Below are 24,755 nucleotides of genomic sequence, written 5' to 3'. Positions count from 1 at the left end.
ATCCAGTGGGTCGGAGCAGTTACTCCCAATTTCTTTAACAAGTCCTGCTCTAAAATCCACCCAGAAACAGATGTTACTTTATGTACAATTCCGCTGCGGTAGTCGGGGGGTTTTTACCTTTCAAGTAACACGTGAGCTACAGCCTCACGGAGCTCCCTCAGCGGATGGCTCCTCTCTCTATCATGAACCCGATTTCCCGGCGGGTCCCGCCACGCCGCTGCGGGCGAGCACGCAGCGTACGGGGCCCGGGGCTCTCCCTCCTCCCCGCCGGCGGAAAGCGGCGCGAAAAGCGGCGGCCGGGGAACAATGGGGAGCGCCGGGAGCAGGGGGAGCCCCGGCCGCGCTTCCTCCGGCCCCGCCGCCGCTTCCTGCGGGCTCGCGCGCCGTTCCGCTCCCGAGGGCGGCCTGCCCGGAGCCCGCCCCGCTGCCGGGGGACCCCCGCTCACCCTTGGAATCCCCCGTGCCCGCGCCGCGCTGCCGAGGGCACCCGCGAGTTTACTCCCGCAGCCACTCGCTCGCCCCCGAGCTCTCCCGCCCCCGCACGGCGAGCGGGGCTGCCCGGCTGGCGCGGCGCCAGCCCCGCTGCTGAGCCTATCCCGGGGTCGGGCGGGCGGCCTATGGGAGCCCTGATCCCGCTGCCCCGGGCTCCTGCCCCGCATGCCGCGAGCACTGCCCGCAGGAGAGCGGCAGCACTACAGAGGCGCCGCGGCCCCGCTGCACTGCGCGCTCCCTCCCTTCAGGGGACGGTGCTGCGCACAAAGGACGGCTCAGCATTGTTCTCCTCCCTGACCCCCAAATCCCCTCTTCCCCGCCGGGAGAGGCGAACGGGAAGGGCCGGGACGAAGGGCGAAGACGGGGAGAGGCCAACTGCCCGCGGCGCCGGCCGCTTCCCAGCGTATCCTGCCTGCCATCTTCGCCTTCCCCCGAACTTGCATTCGTTCTGTGCCTGCCGTCGAAGCCGACCTGCCCACCGTCCCTCGTTCCCTCATCGTAATGTAATGGGTCTTCCACATGTCACCTCGCCTAAAAATCCCACTGAGGCAAAGGAACCTCTGCCCCCATCTCAGCCACCCAACAAGCATCCTTGTCGAGCTCGTGCATGGGATCACCTGCTTCACATACCCACAAGAGAGGAAAAAAACCCTCAACCGTACCAATGCAAGGTCTTATGTGAGGATTTTGTCCTCAAATTCACAAAACGTCATTTTTTTTAACCTTGATGGGCCTGGCTAGGTGACCAGAAAATATTTAAGCTACAGCCCTTTGCCACCTGCAGCCCAATGCATTCCCGTCCCCACGCTCAGAGCTCCATGGAGCAGACACCAAGCCATCAGGACGCAGCAGAAAACTCAAAAGCTTGTGAGGAAATGAGTGGGAGCTACAACATGACACTGAGGAAAAACCACAGCTCGATTTAAATAATTGCATAATATTAGGATTTAACTTATAAATGTTTACATTTGTGTGATTTGATTAATGTCACGTTTGATTTCCTTAAAGCCACTGACAAGGTACTTTAAAACACGAGATTAACGTCTACCAGCGATGAAATTCAACAGGCAAATCCTCTTCCCAGCGCCCCGGCTCCCCCAGCACGCGAGCAGGAAGGGACCTCAGACCCCCCTTCTGCCCCGTGCATCCTTCAGCCAAGGGAGCTCCCGGCACGTCCCGCGGTCAGCGAGCCCCCCTCGCCCCGCAGGTGACGGGATTCCCGGCCGGTCCCTGCCCCGGCACCGCGCGCGCGGGGCTCCGCCGGCGCTCCCGTTCAAATGCGGCCGAGCCCGCCTCTGCCCCGCCCCCACCCGGCCGTTACCGCCGCCGCCACAAGGACACCCCGAGCCCGCCCCGGCGCTTCCCGAGGGAGGCGCCGTCGCTCCCGGGTTTTCCCGGAATGCCGGGGGGAACGGAGCGGGGGGAGGGGGAGCAGCGGCGGGAGGCTCGAGCGCGGCACGAGCGCGGCCGGCGCGGGGGATTGTGGGTAGGACGGTGGTCGGGGCAGCAAAGGAAGCGGCGGGCGGGGGTGGGGGGGTGAAAGGTCAGCGGCCGAGAGCCCCCGCGCCAATGGCGGGCGGGCCGGGCTGGTCCCGCTCGGCGAGTCGGCGTCGTGCCGCTCTCCGCGGCTGTAAACACCGAGCGTGTCTGCCCGCGCGTGTCCGCGCGTGTCTGTGTGTCCCGGGCCGTCGCCGCCGCCCCTTGTAACGGTCCGCGCGAGGCCCCGCGCGCGCGGCATTTGTTCGCCCCCCCCCCCCCCCCCGCGCCCCTCCCCCACCGCTCTTCCGCGCGATTTATGGGATTTGCAAATAATTCCAGGGGGGTTTTCTCCGTCCACACCCCCTTACTACCCCGGCTCCTAACCTCCGCTTCCTCTCCCGCCGCCTCGGCAGTCACCGGGGAGCTCCGTCGTCGCCGGCAGCGCGGGGCCGGGCAGACCCCGCACACAAAGGTCCCGGCCCCAGTCCCTCTCCCGCCGGCCGCGGCTCGCGGGGACTGTCCGGTGAGTCCAGAGCCATGAAATCTGCAGCTCCTGCTCGCGGCGGGCTCCGGACACCAACGGGGGGTGACTTGAACCGCCCCGCAACTTTCTCCCCGTGCCCCGCACCCCCGACCCGCCGCCAAAGGTAAAGCTGGAGCGAGTCCCCTCGCCAGCCCCTCACAGTGAGGCTCAAACGGAGGAGGAAAATGGGAAATGTTCACACGGAGAAGTGGTTCCCTTTGTTCTTTCATTGTTTCTACCCGAACTGGCGGATACAAGGGATAAACACTTACCTTCTCTCCTTTTTGCTCCAAAACACACACGTTCCCATCAGCTTTAAAATGCACGGTCCACTTTGGAAGCGACTACAAATGTCGGGAGAGTTTGTATTCCATTCTTTTACACTCTGCTCTTTTTAGTGCTAGATTAAGTTGCCGAGCACGTTGTTGCAAGCCCCCCGCCTTAGTGAATGGTCACGTTTAGGACCCTCCAAGTCCATCCTAATTCTGCCAGTAGAATTGAGGGTATTGGAGGTCTAAACTTTCAAAAGGAAAAGGGCCTGCATCTATCGAGCAGACCTGAAAATGCACTCAGCTCCTCACTCACTTCCACAAAATAGATTTAAACACCTCACCCCAGACAACTCAATGAAATATACATTTTAAAGCTTGAATGTATAAAAGCTGTTGCCTCGGCTGAGATAAACTCAAAGCAAATTGGCATGAAGAAAATCTACCTCAGTGTATTCCACAGCGGGAATAGTCTCTGTAGTTTCAAACAAGTAAATAAAAGCATGATATAGAAATGCTAAGCGTAAAGTTAAAAGGAAAACAACCTTTGAGAGGAATATGCTACCCGGGGTGGAATAGGGAGAATTGCAATTTTTTAAAGTGTCCCTTTTTCTCAAAAATTACTGTTTTTCTTTTTTTCTCCCCATGCAACCAAGGCGGGGGGGAAAGGAACCCATTTTCTGCTCTCTTTGTAGTCCAGTCGGCATTTTGTACCCAGAAACACAGGCAGTTCCTCCCCAAACCTTGCTTTAATCTGATTACGATGAGATTTGCTGATACAATGAATATTTGAAATGATCCTTGTGTCTTAGGGAGTGGGAAGCATTTCCAGGCTCCCGTTTCCAAGGCTCCCTGCTTCAGAGGGAAGAGGAGCGGTGGGGAGACCGCTCCCCGAGGTCCCAGAGGGGTGGTGGCCAGGGGTGAGGGGGACAACCCCCTCCTCCAGTGCCCAGGGCCGCTGGATTAATTTAGCCCAACTCCTCCGGCCAGTGGCTGGAGTAGGTTCTTTAAATGCCTTTTACCCCTGCATCATCACGCCTTTGCCAATTGAAAAATAAACAAATAATAGCAAAATAAATTTTAAAAAACAGAGAGGATGCAGGCGACTCAAAGTAATTGTAGGACTGGGAGTGCATGTTGTCTCACACCCCCTCTCCTCCTCTTCCTCCCCCTCCTCCCTATGTGGCCTTAATGGCAAACTGGAAGGCCGGTTTATTTCATAGGGCCATATTACAACCAACAAGGTAAATAGGGAGTCGTGGGGGAGAGGGAGGGAGGGGGGAGGGAGCAAAAGGGGCTTTTCTTTGATAGCATTTAATTGGAATTGAAACATTCTGGGGCTGTAAACATTCTTTATTTATTCAGCACACATAAGCGGGCATTGTTTTATCACCATCATAATTACGGTGTCCTTTAAACTGACTGATAGCAAAGGAGATAAGGGAATGCGCCTGTAGCTCCAGATCAAATCGCTGGCTCGCCCCTCTCCCCGGGTCACCAAGATCCACACGGTCCTTGGAGATGAGGAGCGCCGGAAGATTGTGGCCTGGCTATCCCTTACGTCATGAAAGTGATTTGTACCACATTGCTAATTTGGTGCAATTCATAACCTCCTGATCTCCTTCGTTTGCAACTGCTTTTCAGTTTGCAGGGTACGATTTTTAAGATGTAGTTTCCCACCATAGAAATTAAGAGTGATCACCTATGTGCAATAGAGGATCTTTTTTCCCAATGTTTGTTGCTTTACCTTTGTCTAATTAAAAATGCAAACTTTTAGGATCCTTTCAGAACAAAGCCTCACCAAATCCCCTTTACGTCCAAGGATTTGCAAATTTATAAAGGCTGCATTGAATTCAGCATGGGTCAAGGGGCAAAAAAAGGGTAGAAGGTCACTGCATTTTGATTATGGGTCAGTAAACAACATGGCATGTAGTATGTGTCCAGAAACTCCTGCTAAAAAGTATTTTAAAACTACCATGAGTATTAAATTCAAGAAATAGTCTTAGCCCATGGTGATTATAAATTGCACAAAATTCTAGTGTGCAAGAAACACTCCAGCTCCCATGAAAAAAATAAAAACAAAAACCCCACAAACTTACAAAACACTTAGTAGAACTCTGCATTGCATCTCTGTTAAAAAAAAAAAAAAAAAAAAAAAAAGGGGAGAAAAAGAAGAAAAAAATGGAAAAAAGAAAAAACAACCCCGAAACTTCTAGGTATAAGAGTGTTAGCCAGATTATTATTTTTTTTCCTGATATGTTGTCTGATTAGAATTGAGGGGAAATTTTAGTTGCTGCAGTCACATTTCACTGACTTTAAAATAGCAGGAGGATCCTATTATACTATTCTTTGACCCTATTATATTTACATTACTGGACTCTTTGTGATAGCCTCTAGCTGCTTTCTATCTGTGTCCTCCTCGAGCAAAATATGCCCAACAGTAACTGGAAGCTGGGTGTAGTGTTAGAAATCAAGTTCTCATGTGAAATATGTATTTCCACACAGCATCATGAAAGCAAAATGTTTAATACTTGTCAATACCTGAAGACATAGTCCAGCATTAACAAATAATAATAAATAATAGTAATATTCTAATAATGTGGCAATCCTATTGTGAAAATGCACGTGACCCTTAGGTTTTCCTGAAGATTTTCAGAATTCTCTCCATTAGTACAACCAGTGGTGGACATTGCTGTTGCATTTCTCAATGAAACATTTAAAAGACTGTAAATGGTGTGTGCATTACTACCTTGGAGAAGGAAGAGGTCAGACTAAATTGCACTGGTATTTAAACATAATCATACTATGAAAATAAATCAAAACATCACGTAAAAGGAGTATTTTAAATGTTACACACGTTTTCTTTCTGGAATGACATAGCTAAGCAGTTCCCTGTGAGCATATATATTTTAACACAAGTTTACAAAAATAAAAGTATATGATTTTCAACAAATGGGAATAGGTCTACAGCAAAGTATTATGAATATTATTTTGCTCTTTCTTTCCAAATGAGGTTTATGCTTCAGCCAGACAGTTTTAAGACTCAAATACTACTGGCTATAGAGTGTAGACTGAAAATTGCACGCTACTCAATGTGAAAAGGAGCACATTTGATTGATCGCCTCTGTGTATGTATGCGCCCATACACACAACTCTCTCTAGTTGCATGTGTATGTATTTGGCAAAAGCGGGCATCTCTGGCTGTGCTTATCTTAAGAAATGTGAGACAAACATCCATTCCTTTAATCATGTTCATCTTTGATCACCAGTGAGGGTGACACAGTCCACAAAATTAACAAAGAAATTCCCTTGCTTTTGAGACAGCTACATGTACATCTGGGTCTGCACACACATACACATGGACACACGAACACACAGGCATACATCCCAGTAAGTAAATTATGGCATAACTTTTCATGTAATTGACACCAGACACCTTTAATTTTTCATTTTCATTATTTTGACCAGCTTTCACATTAACAATCTAAGCCATAAATGTTGGTGGCTATTGATCGCAATCCCCTGTGTGTGTGCAAATCCATTTTCAAGTCCCCTGCCTTTAATGTGCGTGTGCGTGTGCAAGGGGCCTCTGAGGGCTGTTTATCAGGATCTCCCCCAGCCTGCTTCAAGACGACCCCGGATACAAAACGTGTGCCGATGGCCAAGGGAAAGGACGCGCGCACACACACACACACGCACACACACAAAAAGAACCAAACCAAATGATGGAGAAGTAAAGAAACAAAGCTCTCTTGTGTGAGATGCGGAGAAAGATATGCAACCGAAAGTGTGTGTAAGTATACGGTGGGGATGTGTAGGTTGGGCGCCTGACATTACCCAAGACTTCTCGTGGGTTTCTCCCCGCCGACATCTGGCGCTGCCTCGACCCCGGTGCTCATGGCCGCACCTTTCGGGAACCCGAGGTTTACCGAGGTTTGCCGTCACTAGTTTTAAACGTTTGGTAGCACTGGAATTATTTAAAAAAAAAAATAAATAAAAGGGGGGAAAAAAAGAAAAAAAGGGACATTTTTTAAACAGTTGCCGAATCCCACTGCCAGGCTATCACCTGCAGCGCGTGGGTGCGGGTCTGGATGCCCGTGGCTCCCTGCGTGCAAACGCACGCGTGGATTTACACGAGAATCCGACCCAGATTAACTACCTGACAAATAAAGGACTTTTCAGCCCATCGGGCTTTTGGGTAACGTCTTCTGAGCAGCTTTCTCAGAGTTTACTGTTCCTTTACTGTTGACTCCATAGCCTTAACCTTAAAGCAGGGGGAGGAGAGCAGTAGGGAGGGGGTGGGGGTGTTCGCAGCATATAAGTACATCAGGAGGAATTTTTAAACGACCTTATTGTCTCTAGCTCTAGAAAGACCACGATGATTTCTCTTTAGCGCCAGCAGCTGTTTTCTTTCGAAACTTTGCTTTTTTTGCCTCTCACACGAGAGAGCAGGAGAAAGGCAAGGCTGGGAGATCCAGATGCAAGGAGAGGGAAGGAGAACTCCGCGGATGGTCTGAGCTGTGCCGAGGCATTGTTCACTGCTGCCTCTCGGTTACGTTTAAAGGCTGAAATATCACGAGATCCACTCAATGATCCTTTTCTAATTCGAGGGACAAAATGTAATTTGCTGTAGCTCTGCTTTCTCGGATGGGAATACTATCCCTAGGTTTCAGGAGGGAAGAACTAGGCATCGCGGTTCGCACACACATGGATTAAGTTGAACAGCGGCGATTACATCTGCGCTGAGAGCAACAGTAGTCCAGGGCTGACTTTTCAAATCTCAGCCCTCCGAGTTAGAGGCTCCCTTGAATAGACTTCCTCCATTCCCGGATGCACTTCTCCAAATTCCCACTTCTCTCTCGAATTCCTGGGAAATTGGGGGCTTGCCTGCATTTCGCCTTGTCATGCAAAACGGCGTTTTCACAGAGTGATTATGCGCTTTCTTTTAGCTGTACCTGACGGGGTAACACGAACTCCACGCACCATATTGCCAACACGCGGAGTGGATATTGACGTTTGCGATTGAAGATTTTTTTTTTCCTCCGTCGATTTTTTTGCCAAGTCACAGCAGTATGAGATGTCTCATTAATCTCGCGGATGTGTCTAATTCTGGATGTGCAGTGATACATAAAAGTGCTGGTGTTTGTATCCAGCGGAACACTGGATGCACGGCAGAGATTGGTGATTTTTTTTTTTCGCAGCGCCTAACGTGCAAACCGCAAGCATCACTTTAACGTGACAAGGGAGAGGCATGCAGCTATCGCAACATTTGCGAAATCCTCGTTCTTGACACTCGAATAATTTAACGTTCCTAAGAAGAGGTTAAACCTTCATGCTGCTTCTTCAAATTGATTTTAAGGGGCTACTATAAATGGAGCATCAAAAAGCTTCGGCAGGGCTACTCCGAGCGGAATATGCAAACTGCGAGCTAGAAGCATCCTAGCCCGATGCAATATCGTACATTGTGTGTTCCAGCACTTTTTTGTTATTACGTAAAGGCTCCTGGAAACACCTTGAATATTTTACATTCTCCTTTCTCTGCTGGAAGCAATCAGCACGCAGGAATCCTGACGTGGGCTCTGGGACTATAGGACATTCCAGCTCGTGATCCAGCACGGTTAATCGTGAAAAGTGTATACATTTCTGGCTTATCTATGCTTTGTTATGGGTCTGACGTGAGCTCACGTCCTCCTCCCCCCTCCTGCAATATTACAGGCAGAATTTCAGTTAAAAGTGTTATAGTATCACGGTGCGGGAACCCGTGATATTCAGACAGCAAAAATAACCTTAGTACCCGGCTATAAAAAGCTAATTAAGCAGAAGAGGAAAATCAAGAGAAACTCGAAAATGTAAGTACTCCCTCTCGTTAACAACCGAACATTTAACTTTGGAGCCTCAGAAGGGGAAATACCAAGCTGTTCTGCACGTTTTCGCTAAGCTTCATTTTCCACACAATGCAGAATAAAACGCTGGTTTAAAGCGGCTACGTTACCGAAGGATTTTCCATCGCTACGATCAGACTTATGTCCTTTGAATTCACGGCTGAAAATATACGGAACGATAGGGGGGAAAAGCATACAAATCCTTCCCCCGAAGCTAGCGACGAGGAAGTCTGAGAGGGCTGAGTGTGTTTGAGCTCGGATTGTTTAATAGAAAGATTTATATACTAACTGTATTATTTACTTTGGGAGGGGAGGTGGCAGTATAAGGGTATGCTAATTAGTGGGAGATTTTTTGGGGGAAGGGGTGGAATATCAATTTTTATTGCATCACCTGTCAGGAGTGTCCAATCAGCGTTGGCTTTAGGGGAATTAATTGATGAAGGTGTCTCCGGACGAGCTCACTTCACTCTGTCATTTTATTTGTAGCTAAAGCAGCGGCGGGAATAGCAGCTGCATTTCTTTTCTCTTCCTCCCTTCACATTCCATTATCATAGTTTCCAGTGGAAAAGCAGGGAATGAAAGGGAACAGGTACTGATCTTCAGCAGCAATTAGAGAAACACTTTGGCAAACCTGATTTTTAAGATTATATATTGATTGTAGTCTCACGGTATTTTTTAATTTATTTTTTTAAATTTTGTCTAAAGTTTGGCACTTCATTCACCAGGAATAACAGCCTTTGTTATATTTTATTAGCAGGATGCCTTGAGACAAATACAGCATCTGGCTGAGGATTGTGTGTGTGTGGCTTTTCCTTTTTTTTTTTCTTTTTTTCTTTTTTTTTTTTTTTTTTTTTTTTCATCTCTCTCTCTCTCTGCAAATGCTGGGAATAATTTAATTCACGAAATGGGAGACCTGAAGTCGGGTTTTGAAGAGGTGGATGGCGTGAGGCTCGGCTACCTCATCATTAAAGGAAAGCAAATGTTTGCACTCTCCCAGGTTTTTACAGACCTGCTCAAAAACATCCCGCGAACTACCGTGCACAAGCGAATGGATCATTTAAAAGTAAAAAAACATCACTGCGACTTGGAGGAGTTGAGGAAACTCAAAGCCATCAACTCCATCGCTTTCCACGCCGCCAAATGCACCCTGATCTCCAGAGAGGACGTGGAAGCCCTGTACACATCCTGCAAAACCGAACGGGTTCTTAAAACGAAACGGAGGAAACTAAGCCGGGCGCTGTCTGCCACAGATCTCCGGTCGGAGCTCGCTCCCCCCGACCCCTTCTCCGGCTTCTGGAAGGAGAATAAACTTTGGCTGGGTCTGAGCGACTCTCCTCGGCCGCTGCTACCCGTCCGGAGGAAAGCTCTGCGCCCGGGGGACACAGCCTTGCTACCGGCCGCTCATCTACCTCACATTTTTAGTAAATACACTGGCCACAGCTACCCAGAAATCGCTCGGGCGCCTTGCAAATCCCCCGTAAACTATGAAACGGCGCCGGCGGTGGGCGGCTGCGTGCCCCTGCGCTCCCGTCGCCCGCTCGCCGCCGCGGCGCGGCCCCGGCTCCCGACCGCCGGTCCCCCGCCCCTGCCCGCCCGCTGCCGCCGCCGCCGCCACGGGGCGGCCGCCGCCGTCACGCTGGGCCCCCCCGGCGGCGCCCGCCGGCCCCTGGCCCTGCCCCGGCCCTGTCGGCCCCGTGGCGCCCCGCGGCTGCCGCTGCCTCTGCCCCGCGGCTTCGGGCCGCCCGCCTTCCCCGAGAGCGGCAGCAGCGACTCGGAGTCCAGCTGCTGCTCGGGCCGCGCCGCCCACGACTCGGACTGCGGCTCCAGCCTCTCCAGCTCCAGCGAGGGCAGCTCGGAGGAGGAGGACGAGGAGGAGGAGGAGGACGAGGAGGGCAGCGGCGCCTCGGACTCTAGCGAGGGCAGCTCAGAGGAGGAGGAGGAGGAGGAGGAAGAGGAGGAGGAAGAGGAGGAGGAGGAGGACAGCACCTCGGACTCCGACTCCAGCTCGGTCTCCAGCCAGGTTTCGGTGCAGAGCATCCGCTTCAGGCGCACCAGCTTTTGCAGCCCGCCCGGCGTGGTCCACGCCAACTTCTTGTACCATCTGGCAGCCGCCGCCGCCTCCCGGCCCCCGGCCCCGGCGGAGCCCGGCGGGCTGCCCGCCCTCCGCGGCGCTCCCGGCGGAGTCAAGCCGGAGCTGCCGGAGGAGTGGGGCTGCCCCGGCTGGGCTCCCGCCGCCCCGGCGCTGCGCTGCTCCGGCGGCCTGGGGAGCTGCTTCGCGGAGATAAGAGATGATAGGGTATCCGAACTCACATTCCCACACTCTGAAATTTCCAATAATGCCAAGAGTACTGACCTAACAATTAACTGTGTTGCAAAGGGGGCCTCTTCACCTAGCCCAAAGACAAACAATGCATTTCCACAACAAAGAATACTCAGAGAGGCAAGGAAATGCCTTCAAGCAACTACTACACACCGTGCAGATAACAATACAATAGCTGCTAGGTTCTTAAATAATGATTCTTCATCAGCGGCAGCAAATTCAGAGAAAGATTCCAAAATCCCTCATTGTATTGAATTTGCCACGGATTTGCCCTCTTTACAAACTGATCCTGCGGAGGATGCTGCTTCTCCAGGGGCAGCAGCAGCAGCTGAGCTCCAGTGCACTGATACAGGCAATAAGGCATTGCCATTCCTGCACAGCATTAAAATCAAAACAGAGGACAGCAGTGCGAACGACGAGTATGAGCCTGATCTTACAACACATAAGCTAAAGTGTGAGTGCAATGATACTAAGGATGAGTTTTACGGTGTGACTGAGAGTAATAACCAGGACGCTTTATTAACAGCCAAGGAAGATTCTGCATGCACTGAGAAAGAAACCACTTCCTTAAACCCACTGACTCAGAGTCAGGTCCTCTCATGCACTTTAGGTACTCCAAAACCTGAGGATGGGGAGTATAAATTTGGAGCAAGGGTGAGAAAAAATTACAGGACACTGGTTTTGGGAAAGCGACCTGTACTGCAGACTCCTCCAGTCAAACCAAATTTGAAATCAGCTCGAAGCCCACGTCCTACAGGTAAAATTGAGACACATGAAGGAACACTGGATGATTTTACAGTTAACAATAGACGCAAAAGGGTAGCCAGCAATGTAGCATCAGCAGTGAAAAGGCCATTTAATTTCATGGCAAATTTTCCCTGTCCACCATCACTAATTATTGGCAATGATGGGGATTTGTTGCCAGCTTATTCCTTAAACACCACTAAGGATTCCCAACCACCTCACAAGGCCCATCCTGTATGGAAATGGCAGCTGGGCGGTTCTGCAATACCTCTTCCACCTAGCCACAAATTCAGGAAATTTAATTAATAAAGTAGTTTGGAAAATATTTTCTTGAACCACCTTTAACTTTCTTACCTTTTTTTTTTTTTTAACTCTGCAGCATGGTTTGTACAAACCCATTAATGCTATACACTATTGGAATCCTGTTTTATCACATTGTGAAGACAGAATCTGGATTACTATTTTATTTACCATTACAACAGTGGGGGGTGTTTTCCTTATTTTGGGATCTTGGTGGGTTTGGTTTTTTTTTGGTTGTTATTTTGTTGTTGGGTTTTTTTTTTTTTTTTTTGTTCTTGTTGGTCTGGGATTTTTATTTCTTGTTTGTTTGTTTTGTTGCATTGTTTTTGTTTTGTTTTTGTTTTTGGGGTTTTTTTTATTATGTTACATTCCACAGAGTACTTCAGGCTAAAGACTCAAGTTAAACTCAGTTATTATGGTAGAGCTGGAACACTTTACTGTTTAAATGCTAATAATGCACCAGTACCTCAATTCAACTGCTGCAAATAAATGTCAAAAGGTTGAATAATAAATATTAGAATGAGCCATTAAATTTATGCACTAGATTTTGAAAATGGAAGTCTAACTGTTAATTCAGTTAAACTTTGTTAAGTTACATGGTTGCACAGTAAGGGTTCACTATAATTCAATGTGGCAGCAGTATACTTTTCGGGAGCTTTGTTTTCGGGTGCAGGGGTGTCTTTTTCGAAGGGCAGTTGAACTTACTCCTTCTTCTCTGCTTTGGCAAAGACTGGGGTCCGCCTGCGACCCCAGTGCTGGGAAAAGCTGCCTCATTTGAAACCAGTAAATAAATGTGGAATTCTATTTTTGGTAAAAGGGTGTCTTTTTACTTGTACAGCCACTCTTTGCAATTGGGAAGCCTTTTTGTTTCACCTAGAGGTCTTAAATAAGGTTACTGTTATCCACTAATGTCATACTTAAGTTGTGGTCTGAACATGCCCCTTACAAACTTGCAAAGCAACTAAAATATTTGCCCGGCCAGCAGTACAATTTATGGTCCAGCCCCTCATGCTGGCTGGAGGAAATAGCAAAGCAGTAAATACAACACAGAAAGTGAAATGATAGGCCGTAAGTGGAAAGATTACACAAAATCAGAAGACCATGTTATTAATAGCTTTTTGGCAACAAAACTCAGGTGATTCAACCATGTTACACTTCCCGGTTCTATCCTCATGTCTTGAAATTTGCTGTTGTGGGTTTTTTTTGCCATGCTATCCTCTCTATGTAGCAGAAACATATTTACTGCACGTGACAATCAGAGGCAATTATCTATATTTGCACTTAATATCAAAATAGTCAAACAGGCAGACTTCTAGAGTCTAGCCCTCGGTAAGACATGCTGGTATAATATATTGTGATGATGGAAGCAGTAAATCAAAATTATGGAAATTTGCACTGTTGAAAAGCATGCTTTAGCTTTATTTTCAATTAAAAACACTGTTTTTAAAAAATCCTGATTCCAAACACTTTGAATTATTACAGAGTTATCCGTGGTTTCCTCTCCATTTGTAAGTTCACTGTTTTTATTTGGAGGAAATACACTTCAAGATGTTAACTGTTTCACTCCCTCCCTCCCCCCCAACCTCTGCAAAAGAAAGGGAAGGAGGGAAAAAAAAAAAAAAAAGGCTGGAGGCCGAGGTGGAGGCAGAGCTGAGGACGGGGGAAGGTATCTCTTGTGGGGGGGAGGACGGATACAGCAACTCTGAAAACAGCCTGAAAAGTTTTCAGCTTGAGAAAGGCAATAATAATTGAGTTGCTGAATCAGCAGAGTTTAGGATGAATAATTGCTGGTTTCTTTCTTTGGATTAGCATTTTATTTATACTAGATCATTCACAAATTAAATTTTAAGGATTCCACTCATCGATCAATCCTGGGAGAATAATTTATCACAAATCAAAAAAGGAAAACAAAGCAACAATGTAATGTTTACTGTGTGACTCAAAGTCAACATTTCTGCTGGCAATCCACTGCCTGGGTTTCAGTTTTTTAATTCCTGCCTTTTGTGATGCCCTGTCCCAACCCCTCGTGTCTCCAAGTATTCCAAGCAGTCACTAACTGATTTCAGCTCTGTTTACTATATCCACACCGGAGTTTTTCCCTCATTGTAAAAAGCCTAGTCTAAGAATACCTGCAGCCAAATATATTTAGAAAGAGTAAACAATTGCCTTTCAGTGGAGTTACCCTTCCCCCCTGCATGCACACGCACACACACATGCACACACATCACTTTAAGCTGCCAATTGCAAAAGGTGCATTGCATACTTAACTGCTCTGCTGAAATTACGATGGTCATGAAAAATCTGCTTACTGAAGTTGTTCTGAAATGAATGTTTACATTCGTGTGTTTAGAGCTGCACAGATTACAGCCTTATTTCCAGAGAACTGTAAGTACGTACAAAATGTACTGCTCAGGAAAGACCCCCTGTTCTGTTAGAAACCGTGTCTGCCTGACAAAGGTCTTCCCTTGACCAAAAAAAATTAAAAAAAAAAAAAAAAAGTAAAAAGAACCAAAAGATGCAAAAGTGCAATATGCAAACTTTAAACCTAAAATTTCACCTTGTCAGTTAAACAACATATCACTTTCAAAGTAACTCTGTCCCCTGACCCTGTTTACTTCCAATTAGAGATATGCTGATTTGGCCAGGAATTGTAAATTACAGAGGTGCCTTTTCAGGTTTTGAAATAATCCGGGGTGAGGGGCTGGGGGTTGGAGGGAGAGGTATAAGCATAAATTTATACCAAATAGGCTCTGCAGAGTTGAGGACGTGAAATATGGCGCCCAGTGTTGCCAGCGGCCCGGGAGCTCCAGGCACCCCCGGGCATCCCCGGCAGGCTGCTCCGCTGCGCTCCCCTCCAGCCAGGCAGCAGCAAACGGCAAGGAGTTAAACAGCCAAATAATTTTCACACGTGCACACCTCAGTTTAGTACAAGTCACTAGCAGGGACATTCGTGGTTTTACTACCGTTGGAGAAATTAGCCAGGTACAATAACTCACCAGGAGAAAAAATAAAAAAAAAATAAAATAAAAATAAGGGGGAGTGGGATGGTATTCTGTTCAGTTCTGGTAGTTTGGTAACTGTTTCTGATGACACTGTAATTATCACTACTATCAGAGTTCATTATCATTTCAGCCTGAAACATGTAATTCTTATCATTGAATTACATAAAAATAACCAAATTTCTCCCATAAAGGTAAGTTCTAATAATGAGGAAGGAAACCCCAAGATTTTCCATGGGAGACAGGCTACCATTTTGTTGCGATGTTTACATGAGATAAAACTTACAATGCGTTAGTAATTGCCACCACTTTCCAATTCCTGGTACACAAAAATCAACAGAATTTTCTAGAGGAAAAAGCAATTGAGGAAGTGCATGTACTGTAAGGACAATACTTTGTAGGTATTTGCCACAAATAGAATTCATTGGGAAATTTATTGTGAATATTTCTGCTGCCAGATGGAAGACAAAAGAAAGTTTTGGACTCTTTAATTCTCTAGAACATTAAAAAGGGAACATGTGTAATGCCTTCAGCAACGAGGTATATTGCCTTAAAAGATGTAACTTGCCGTTTACAGCAATTTACTTTAAGAAGTGATTGTTCTATAAGTTACATTTACTTGACTACAGTGGGATAATCTCTTTACTGGTTGTTTATTTAAAAAACCACTACTAGCAATAATGCAAAATAGTAGTAGCTGTTGTATGAAGATTGCTGTTTAATCAATTCATATGGTGATTTTTTACATGGTCTCTGATCCCTTTTACTCTAACAGATTTAGTTGCCAATAAATTAAATTTTCTGCAGAAATGAGAGCAATGTTACCATGTTTGTGTTTGTCGCTGTTCACACGTGCGAGTGGTTGAGACAGAAAAGGGTAAAAAAAGTGGCATTTTTGACACACGGTGGTAATCTGGAGGAAAATATTCTACATATGCAGTATGTTAGAGAACATGAAACACGGATAACCTTGTTAATTGTGGTTTTTATGGTTAAGAGGATTGCTGGGAAGAATATGTAATGGTTCATCCTGGGATCTATTTGGTCAGCTTGGAAGCACAAAAGGAGGGCGAGCGCCTGAAAATGAAAAGCCCTGGCTAGCAAAATCAAGAGGGAGGCTTTGGGATCTACCTCCCTGAAGTCACGCTCGCAGACATTACCCATCCCCTCGCTACTGGGCCCTTCCAGCCGCGCTCCAACAGCTCCGGCCTGACCAGAAACCTTTCGGGAAGGGACAGCGAGCCGGGTTTAGGCCTTACACGTTGCATTTTTTCACTGTGCTGATATAATTATTTCCCGTGCCCTAGGCCCCTCTCTCTCCCCCTCTCCCTTTCTCTCCGAGGCGGCCTCACAAGCCCCCGCTTTAAAAGGCCCGAGATGTTTTGCATGAGGCGCTCACAATAGGGGTTGAGGGAATTGACAGTTTCAAAAACAAGGCGCCCTGTCCTTTCCAGATGCCGAGGACCCCTCTCCCGCACCATCTCTCGTTTGCTCCTCGCTGCTGGTGGCTTTACCCCAGCATTGCAAATACACGGCAACAGCTGTGTTTGTAAACAGGGGGGAGTACGGTGGGAGCGCCGCCGGCCCCCCTCCCGCACCGCGCTCCCGCCGCCTGGAAATCACAAAAAGAAAAAAAAAAGGAAAAAGGAGGGGAAAAAATATATATATATATAAAAGAGAGAAGGGAGGTCAAAAAAATGCGGGAGCGCAGCCGGGGCCCCCGAGCGGCGGGGCTGCCCAAGCGCGGCGGGCCCGGGCACAGCGCTCCTCGGGCCGCCATCTTGCCCAGCGCGGCGGAGCCGGCGCCCCGGCCCAGCTCCGCGGGCCGGCTCCCTCGCTCCCGGCCCGGAGCCCCGCGCCCGGAGCGGCTCCCGCGGGCGGCGGGGCCGGCGCGGCTGTGCCCGCGGCTGCCGCTCTTCAAAGCGGGGCCGTGGCTCCCACCCCACTCCCCCTGCAGCTCATCCGCCGGGGCGTCCATCTTCCCGGGCTCTCCTGTGGCGCGGCCCCGCCGCCTCCCGCCCTGCCCGCTCCGCGCTGGGGGCGAGCCAGGGGGCAAGCCCGTGGTGGCTCCGCGGGGCCCTCGGGGCAGATGCCGGGCTCCGGGCCAGGAAGCGGCCGGGGGAGGCCCGGGGCTCCGCGCTCGGCACTTCGTCGTCCGCCCCCGCGGAGTCGGCCCGGGAAGGGACGGGGAGCGAGGTCAGCGCAGAAGGTCCAACAGGGCTGTTTGCTCTTGCGTCTAAAATGTAGCCGGGGCTGTAAAGCGTGTGAAATTACGCACCGGTCTCTTAAAGAGTGGCTAATTTATAGTAAATAGCGAGGGCTTTGTAAATGGATTTATTATGTTGTTTCTTGTTAATTGTTGAGAAAATCCCCATTGTTGAGTGTGAATGGCTTTATGGGCTAACCCGGGCCGCGCTGCAATCCCGGGGCAGTAAATGGCCGCTCCGCTAATGTGGCCCGTAGCGAGAAGTCGGACCAGCCGCGGTGACCTTTGGGCGGTGGGGCCGGACATGGATGTCCCGCAGGCAGACCGTGCTGCAGCCTCGTCCCTCGGCGAGGGACGCGCCGGGACCGGAGCGAGCCCTTCTCCCTGCCCGACAGCCCGGGAGCAGCGGCGCGGCCGGACGCTCCCTGTGCACGGCCGAGGCCGCCGGCCCCGCCGCGGCAGCGCACACGTGCAGGAGCCGCTCCCGGCCTTTGTTCGCGGCCGGGCTGCCCCGGGTGCCCCTGCCCGCCTGCCCCGCACCGCCCCGGCCCGCGGGCCGGGTGTCCCTGCCCGCTGAACGGCACGTCCGCATGGCGAGGGAGGCTCCAAGGCGCCCTCGGCCTCCCACGCCGCCGTTCTCCTTAGACAAATAAACAGGAGCCAGCACCTCCTGTCCCTTCTCCCTCGTTCCAGAGGGGCGGGGGAGGGGATGGCAATAGGGGTATCGCAATGAACTTCCCCAAACTCCACACCGCGGCCCCCCTTCCCGGCCGCGGGTAGAGGCACGCCGATGCTCTCGCCGGTCAGAAGGACCGGGACGCGGGGACTCCCCGCCGCTGGCACCCAAACCCCTCCCGCGTGCACGTGTCTGCATATTGTAACATACAAATCACGATGAAATGTAAATTCTACTCTAGAAACTTATATTGGGCTATTCTCTTTCCTGAAATCTCTCCCCCTCTGATTTCGCTATTAGGAGAAATCCCCCTGGGTTTAGAGCACTTGTTTCACGGATTTCTGTACAGCCCACATCTGTTGCCTTCCCCTCTGCGGCTCGGGGCTCTGCCCCTGCTGCAGGCAGAGGAAGGAGCGGGTCTCCCGGCGGGCCGAGCCGCGGAGGGGCCTGCGCAGCCCGGTTCTGCCTCTCAGAAATCGGCGATTTTCTAAACTGCCTTTCAGGATGGGGATTGAATTGCAATCGTGTCAGATGCGCGGCTCCCTCTTCCCTGAGACTTGCGCTCGCAAGGCTTTTCCAGGCTGATTAGTAGTGTCGAAGCTGCTAGATAGGGCTGTACAGTCCATTTCCCTCAAAACAGGATGTTTCCATCAACCTGCGTTTGGTGTTCCCCGAAGAGCCTCGGAGACTTTAGCTGGGAAACACGCCCCTGCTAAGACCTCGTCTTCAGCTGCCACTCGGGTCACTTCACATCTCTGTATTATATTTCATCTTGTCATTCCCCTTTCTCTACCTTCCTGGGGAAAATAAATAAATAAACTAACAAACAAACAGCCTTGGAAAAGCAGCTGGTGATGGTGAGGCGCGGGGACACCGCACCGGCAGCGCCCGGCGGAGCGGCCGGGCTGGCCACCAGCCCCTCTCCGAGGCCGAGGCACGGCTCTGTCCCGGACACACCCTCCCCGACCTCCCGGTTGTTTGTTGTAGATTTGTGTTGCTCCCAGAGCAAAAAACCCTGCTCTCCTGGACCACCTCTCGCCTGGCTGCCCCGGGAGCAACGCTTTTGCTGGGTCTTTGTGCATTTGTGGAGATGCGTGTGAATGGGGCTGCGAGTGTTAAAGCTGCCACATAACCTGTGCGAACATATGTTTTATATTTACCCGCGATGCTTTTGTCTTCCCGAGATTCAAGGGTAAACTGCCCGGGATAACCACAAACGTACAATTATTGTTTAGAAAAGTGCATGAGGGAAAAAATATTATTCAATTTAAAAAATAATAAAACACCATTAAAAAAAAAAAAAAAAAAAAACAACAAACAAAACCCGACATCACCACCACCATCACCTCCCCCTCCGCCACCGAACAACAACTAAACCAAAAAGGGTTTGTTCTTTTTTGGAAAAACTAATCTCCATTTTTGTGGACATGACGTTTTGGTAAGGGTAAATAGCAATAACGTGCTATTCCTTGTACAGTTTTCCAGACCGTTTGAAAAACTTTACTTTGTCTGTTGGGGATGTTTAAAGTAGCACATTATAACCAGAAGAAGGATTTTTAGGTTGTTTCTCGCTATGACATAATCGTCCCCTTCAAAATCTGGCAAAGTTCGCCTGAGGGAAAAAGATGTTCATGTTAAATGATGTAGCAGAAGAAAAGAGCGAGCGGCGTTTAATACGCCATATAAAATAATGTCAGATCTCCCCGGCTGTGATCTCGCAGTCTCTCTCACATTTTAGAGTAAGTTTATAACTGGTTACCTGGGGTTTACAAATTTTTGCTAATAAAATCTCATTAATTCCATTATGATTTCTGTGTCCTTCTCCTGTAAAGGGGCCTGTAAAGCATAGCCATTCTACACAAGCCCTGCCATTCATCAAATCCGTGAACATTCGTATTTCCCTATCTAGCTGCGTGGAGGCCGATAAATAGAAAGGCTCTCCAGATAATCGCTGATATCTCCTGCCCTCCACGCAGAGTACTTGGCGGTGTTTGTTCCGTCCCGGAAACCCGGGCTTCTGAAACAGGCTTGAAAGTAGGTGAACTTCTTAAAACACACATGAAAGTTGGGAATCTTTATATACGTGTTTGCATTGCTCGTGGGGCAAAGAGGAGTATACCCGGCAGCAATTCCTCATCAGCGGACTTAAAAGAGTCTCCTGCCTTTCCCGAGGCCTTTCTGCCTCCCTCTCTCCCTCCCCTCTGTAAACACCCGCGCACAGATGCGGCGAGGCTTCCCGGGAATGCTCCAGCCCGGAGTCCTGCTCCTCTGCCAGCTCCTGCCGTGCTGCTGCATTTGTTCCTCCCGTTTTCCGCAGGAGACGGATGACATCGGGTTTAGGAAAAAGCTCCAGAGGGTAACTGCGAGTTCAGCGGCTCGCAGCCCCAACGCCGGCACAAAAGTACAGGATGATTTTGCTGTGGCTTCGTGAGAGCTGCTCCGTCTTCACAAAACCTGCGAGCCGGAGCCGCCCTCCACGCGGAATGTACTGCTTGTGTTTGGTTTATCAACGCCGATGGCGTCTCATCATTAAGAAAGACGAACTACATAAACATCTGATAGTTTGTATTAGAATCATGCACAGTGACAATTGCACAGAACTGGTTTTAATTTTATTCTAAAGTGTTTACACATCTACATATGGTGAATTCGTCTTCGCTCAGAAAGTTAAGAATCAATAGCGCTAATAGCTTTGCATAGGTATGATAGCGATTAACATTTTTGCTTCCACCAGCCCCAGGTTTCTGAAGAGGACCGCTTGCGTGCTGAAAGAATGAGACTGGAAAACTGGCTCTGTCTGCTAAGATGCTCAGGATTTCCTCGCAGGCATCACCGAATTCATCAGGACTCGCTCCGTCTCCATTCACGGACATGGAGAAGCAGCAGCCCCCTTGTTCCGTGTTTATCTCTGTTTTGCAATGACTTCTCTCGCCAATACCTGCAAAGCTTAGCCTGAAAAAACAACTCGCTGGTTCCCGGCGAGGAGAGCTGGTCCATGATAAAGGGCTGGAGCCTAGCTCCCCCGAACTCCGCCTGTGATGACAGCGTTTTCTAGGAACCTCTCTCGCTCCCAGGGAAGTGGGAAAAGCAAAGTTCCCGGGCCCGTTCCTTATTACACACTTTCTATCAAGGTGCTGCAGATCCTTTGGCAAACTCCTTGGTTTTCCCAAGGGCAGTCCAACGACCTCCAGTCATAGCAAACTGGGGTGGCAAAAGTTAGGTTGTGCCGGGACATATGCTATAAATGAGGATGTGGTCTCAAAGAGACCATTAAACTATGTATTTGTGTGAACTGAAAAAAAGAAAACTCAAACACGAGAATCATTGACATTTGCAAACGCTTCTAATGGAACAATTTTCCCAAACGTCGAAGGACTATTATTTTTACTTTTCAGGTGTTGGCTTACAAAGATCATGAAATCACATAGAAACTTTAAGCCTAACCCAATCCACAGATGTCTATGCACGTCTCTAAGTCAAACAGGTCAAATATTTTTTAAAGACGCATTTACCAAAAGAAAAAAAAAAAGGCATCTAAGCTGGAAACCTGTGGGGGCATAACAAAAGGAAAGAGGCCACAAAGAAATATCCCACAGTGGATTACAAGGTTATGGGACAGGTCACTACAGGAAAGTTAAACAAAAAATGAAGGGTACATTATATAAACCTCACATAATTAAAAAATAGTTAGTTCCAATGTCGTAGTTTTACCTTCAGATATTTGTTGAGTTTGTTGTTCAAGTGCCTGTGAATTTATTGGGAGATTATTCTGTTAATATACCTTTATTTACCCGGCGTTTGCTTTTCCACATAATTAGAAAACTGACCGCAGCCTTTAATGACTGTGTATTTAATGAAGACTACGATTATTTTACACCGCAGACAGATGTACCGAATGTGCTATTATAGGGGGGGACGTAGTCAGGCAAGAAATAACCCCAGCCTTACACAGAGAGAGAACTCTAAGACAGTAATATATTAAATATTGCAGCGATCGATTTCAATACCCTGAGTGGACACGGAAATAAAAATTCACCCCCAAGATGAAATGATTAGGAATTCTTTGTTGTGCGGGAAAAAAAAAAAAAAAAAAAAAAAAAAAAAAAGAAACCAGCGATTTTTTTTTCCCCCAGATCCTTTTTGTTCAGGTTAGAAGAGGGCCGGGCAAGCATCTTTCAAGCCCTTAGGTCGCAGTTTGGGCTATAACCCTAGAGGTTAGCCGCATCTCAGTGGCGTTTCTCCATGGTAAAAAGATGGGTCTTTGTCCGAAGAGAGACGGATTAAATATCAAGCCCGGCTCCGGTGCGCGGGACAGGAGCGGCCCCCCGGCAGCGGCCGCCACCCGCGGCAGGGCTGCGCCCCGGGGCGCCCGGCGGGGGACGGCGAGCGGGTCCCGCGGCCGGGAGCCCGGGACCGGCACGGATGGGGCGGCGGCGGGAGGGGAGCGGGCCCGGGCGGCCCCGCCGCAGCCCCTCTGTGGCCAGGCCAATTAAGGCGGCACACAAAGCTGCGCTCCAAGCACCGTCCGCTCCCACCGCTGCCCCCAGCCCGCTCTTGCCTTTCTTTCCTGCATACCTTCCCCCTCCCCTCCCCAGCCACAGCCCTTCTCGGCTTTAATTAATAATTAAAAGGCGGAATGAAAATTAAAGAGGGGCAAAGGAGGAGCGAGAGCCCGCGGGAGCCCGCCTGAGCACCGGACTTGGGAGAGAAGGTGGCCGGGCGTCATGCGGGGGTGCCGGGCGGGGGTCCTCCCACACCTTCCAGGCCACCTCCTCCCCCCTATTCCAGCGGGATGCGGTCGGGGTGGCCGCGCACAAGGCTGCGGTAGCTGGGTCTGAGGCTTGGCAGGGCAGTGGCCACGGGCTCGAGTTTGCTCCGCTGCCGTTCGGCTGCAGGGAACAGGAATTACATCGCAGAAAATGCGAACCTGTTGACTGCCACATCTCGAGTGAAAGGGCCGGTAGTCTTTTACATTTCCAAACCTATGAAGTTGGGACGCCATCGCTGGGCCCCTGGATTCACCTGTCACTGCAATCACTGCCCCGGAGCACTGACAAATATTCACAATAAAAGAGTGAAAGGGTCTCTTAAGGTTCACTGATTTGTGTGTAGAACTTTGGAAAACTGCAAACAAGCGAGAAAAATTGTCCATTCTTGTGAAGGGAAATACAAGATTGCACTTAACCGTTCAGCGACAAAACCCAAGGACTGGCCAAAGAGCCGGTGACATACACTGTAATCTCCATAACAATTTCATTTCCTCTCTTCCCTTTCCCTCTCTTTACTGGTTAGTAAAGGGGAAAATCTAAGGGTTTAATCCCGAGGAAGGCTTTCCATTTATTCCCACTACAGGGAGAAGGGGATATTGAGAAAAACCAACAGATCCCGAACAAAATGGAGAGGGAAGTCCTCAGGCTCCGCGCTGGGAGAGGTGGGTTGGGAGCATCCAACCAGGGGACACATGCGAGTCAGAGTGAAATAGAAACTGGAGCTATTAAATTTCCTTTTAAGTGTGCCTTTGGATTAGTTGTACACGGAATCTAATAATTAAGGCCCTTCTCTTTAGAGAAAACCTTTTCGGTTTCGTATTCCAGTGTCGGGCGTGATTGCTGCGTGCTCGAGAGAAAAAACATAAAGGACTAGTTTTTCCTTTGAGTGCGAAAAAGTTGCTGCCACGTAAGTGGTTTTTACTAAAGACGACATTAAATTGTAGGGTATTAGCAGTTATCACCGAGGGATCTGTTTTGTGCCGTTTCAGGCCTCAGAATCTGCTGTTCCCGTCTTGCCGGGACCGGGGAAAAGCGCTTCCCGATTAAATTCTGCATTAATAGAACTTGGCAACCGGCAACAAAAACCTTGCTTAAGTGAAATGAAGAGACAAAAGGCACTTTAAATGCTGAGGCTGGGGGCTGGGGAGCTTATGCCACTAATTTTAAATGAAGACGACGTTCACGCCTTGCGGCCAGCGGCGAGCCCGTGCTCGGGCTGGGTGAGGGATAGCACTAATTCTCCTCCGTGGGCTCGCTGCGAGGCTCCGGGCAGGTCTCGCCGCCCTCCGCGTCCTCCCTCGCCTCCCGAGGACACACCGTTGGGATCGACAACTGGGAGATCCGCGAAAGCAACGCCGTCGGCTCCCATTTTAGGGGCGACCTCAGCTCTGCCGGCAGGGGGGAGGGTGGGAGGCTGGCGGGAGGTGGGTGCGGGATATCCCCACGCACTGCGGAAGCGTCCGGAATGGGGCATTTCCACGCCCTGCTCTGGGGAAGGTTGTTTCACCCTCATTTGAGAGAGGATGGCGTTTCCCACGGGGACACGCGACCTCAGAAGCCCCTTCCCGATGTCCGTGAGCTCTGTGCTGCGGTGCGGTGGGCTGGGGCAGCTCCCACGCGTGTCCGGCGCGGCGAGACGCCCGGCCCCTCGGTGGGGAGACGGAGCCCGCTCCGGCGGGGACTGCGCGGAGCGCGGAGCGGGGCCGCAGCCCGTGCCGGGGCCGGCTCTGAGCGCAGAAATAGAAATGTAACATCTCCTCAGACAAATTAATTTTTGACGGATTTATGGCACGGTTTGCTTTCAGGATATTCATTGGCTCCTCCGAGCTGTAATAAAGTCCAGGGTGCAGAAGTATAAACACGCACCGTCTGCTCGGCGGAAACCCTCCAGCAGTATCTGCCAGCCAAAGATCAAGACACTTTGTGCATTTTCCACAGATAATGCCCATATTCCGAATGAGTGATCAGAGAACTCCGGTATTGTTAAGTAAAATGAGAGGAAGGCGAGTGACGTAGGAGTCGAACAATGGCATTTCTGAATCAGTTTGGTTGATTGACATTTGGGGGCTTCATGACCCGAGGGAATAGGACTCATT

General features: G+C 49.6%; 1 protein-coding gene across 1 annotated transcript; it reads left to right on the top strand.

Annotated features, from left to right (window-relative positions):
* The first annotated feature begins 9,498 nt into the window (after nt 1–9,498).
* Nucleotides 9,499–12,015, top strand: SKIDA1 (SKI/DACH domain containing 1). The gene has a single exon (XM_021530387.3). It carries the CDS (start codon nt 9,550–9,552, stop codon nt 12,013–12,015), a length of 2,466 nt encoding a protein of 821 aa, XP_021386062.1. The 5' UTR covers nt 9,499–9,549.
* The last annotated feature ends 12,740 nt before the right edge of the window (nt 12,016–24,755 follow it).

Source organism: Lonchura striata, chromosome 1 (assembly GCF_046129695.1).
Source record: "Lonchura striata isolate bLonStr1 chromosome 1, bLonStr1.mat, whole genome shotgun sequence".
In the NCBI taxonomy this organism is placed as follows: domain Eukaryota; kingdom Metazoa; phylum Chordata; class Aves; order Passeriformes; family Estrildidae; genus Lonchura; species Lonchura striata.
The sequence above is the reverse complement of the archived record's forward strand: the minus strand, read 5'-3'. Positions and strand labels throughout refer to the sequence as shown.

Excerpts from the sequence above, each read along its gene's own strand:
- SKIDA1 (XM_021530387.3), top strand. The coding sequence starts at position 9,550 with ATGGGAGACCTGAAGTCGGGTTTTGAAGAGGTGGATGGCGTGAGGCTC.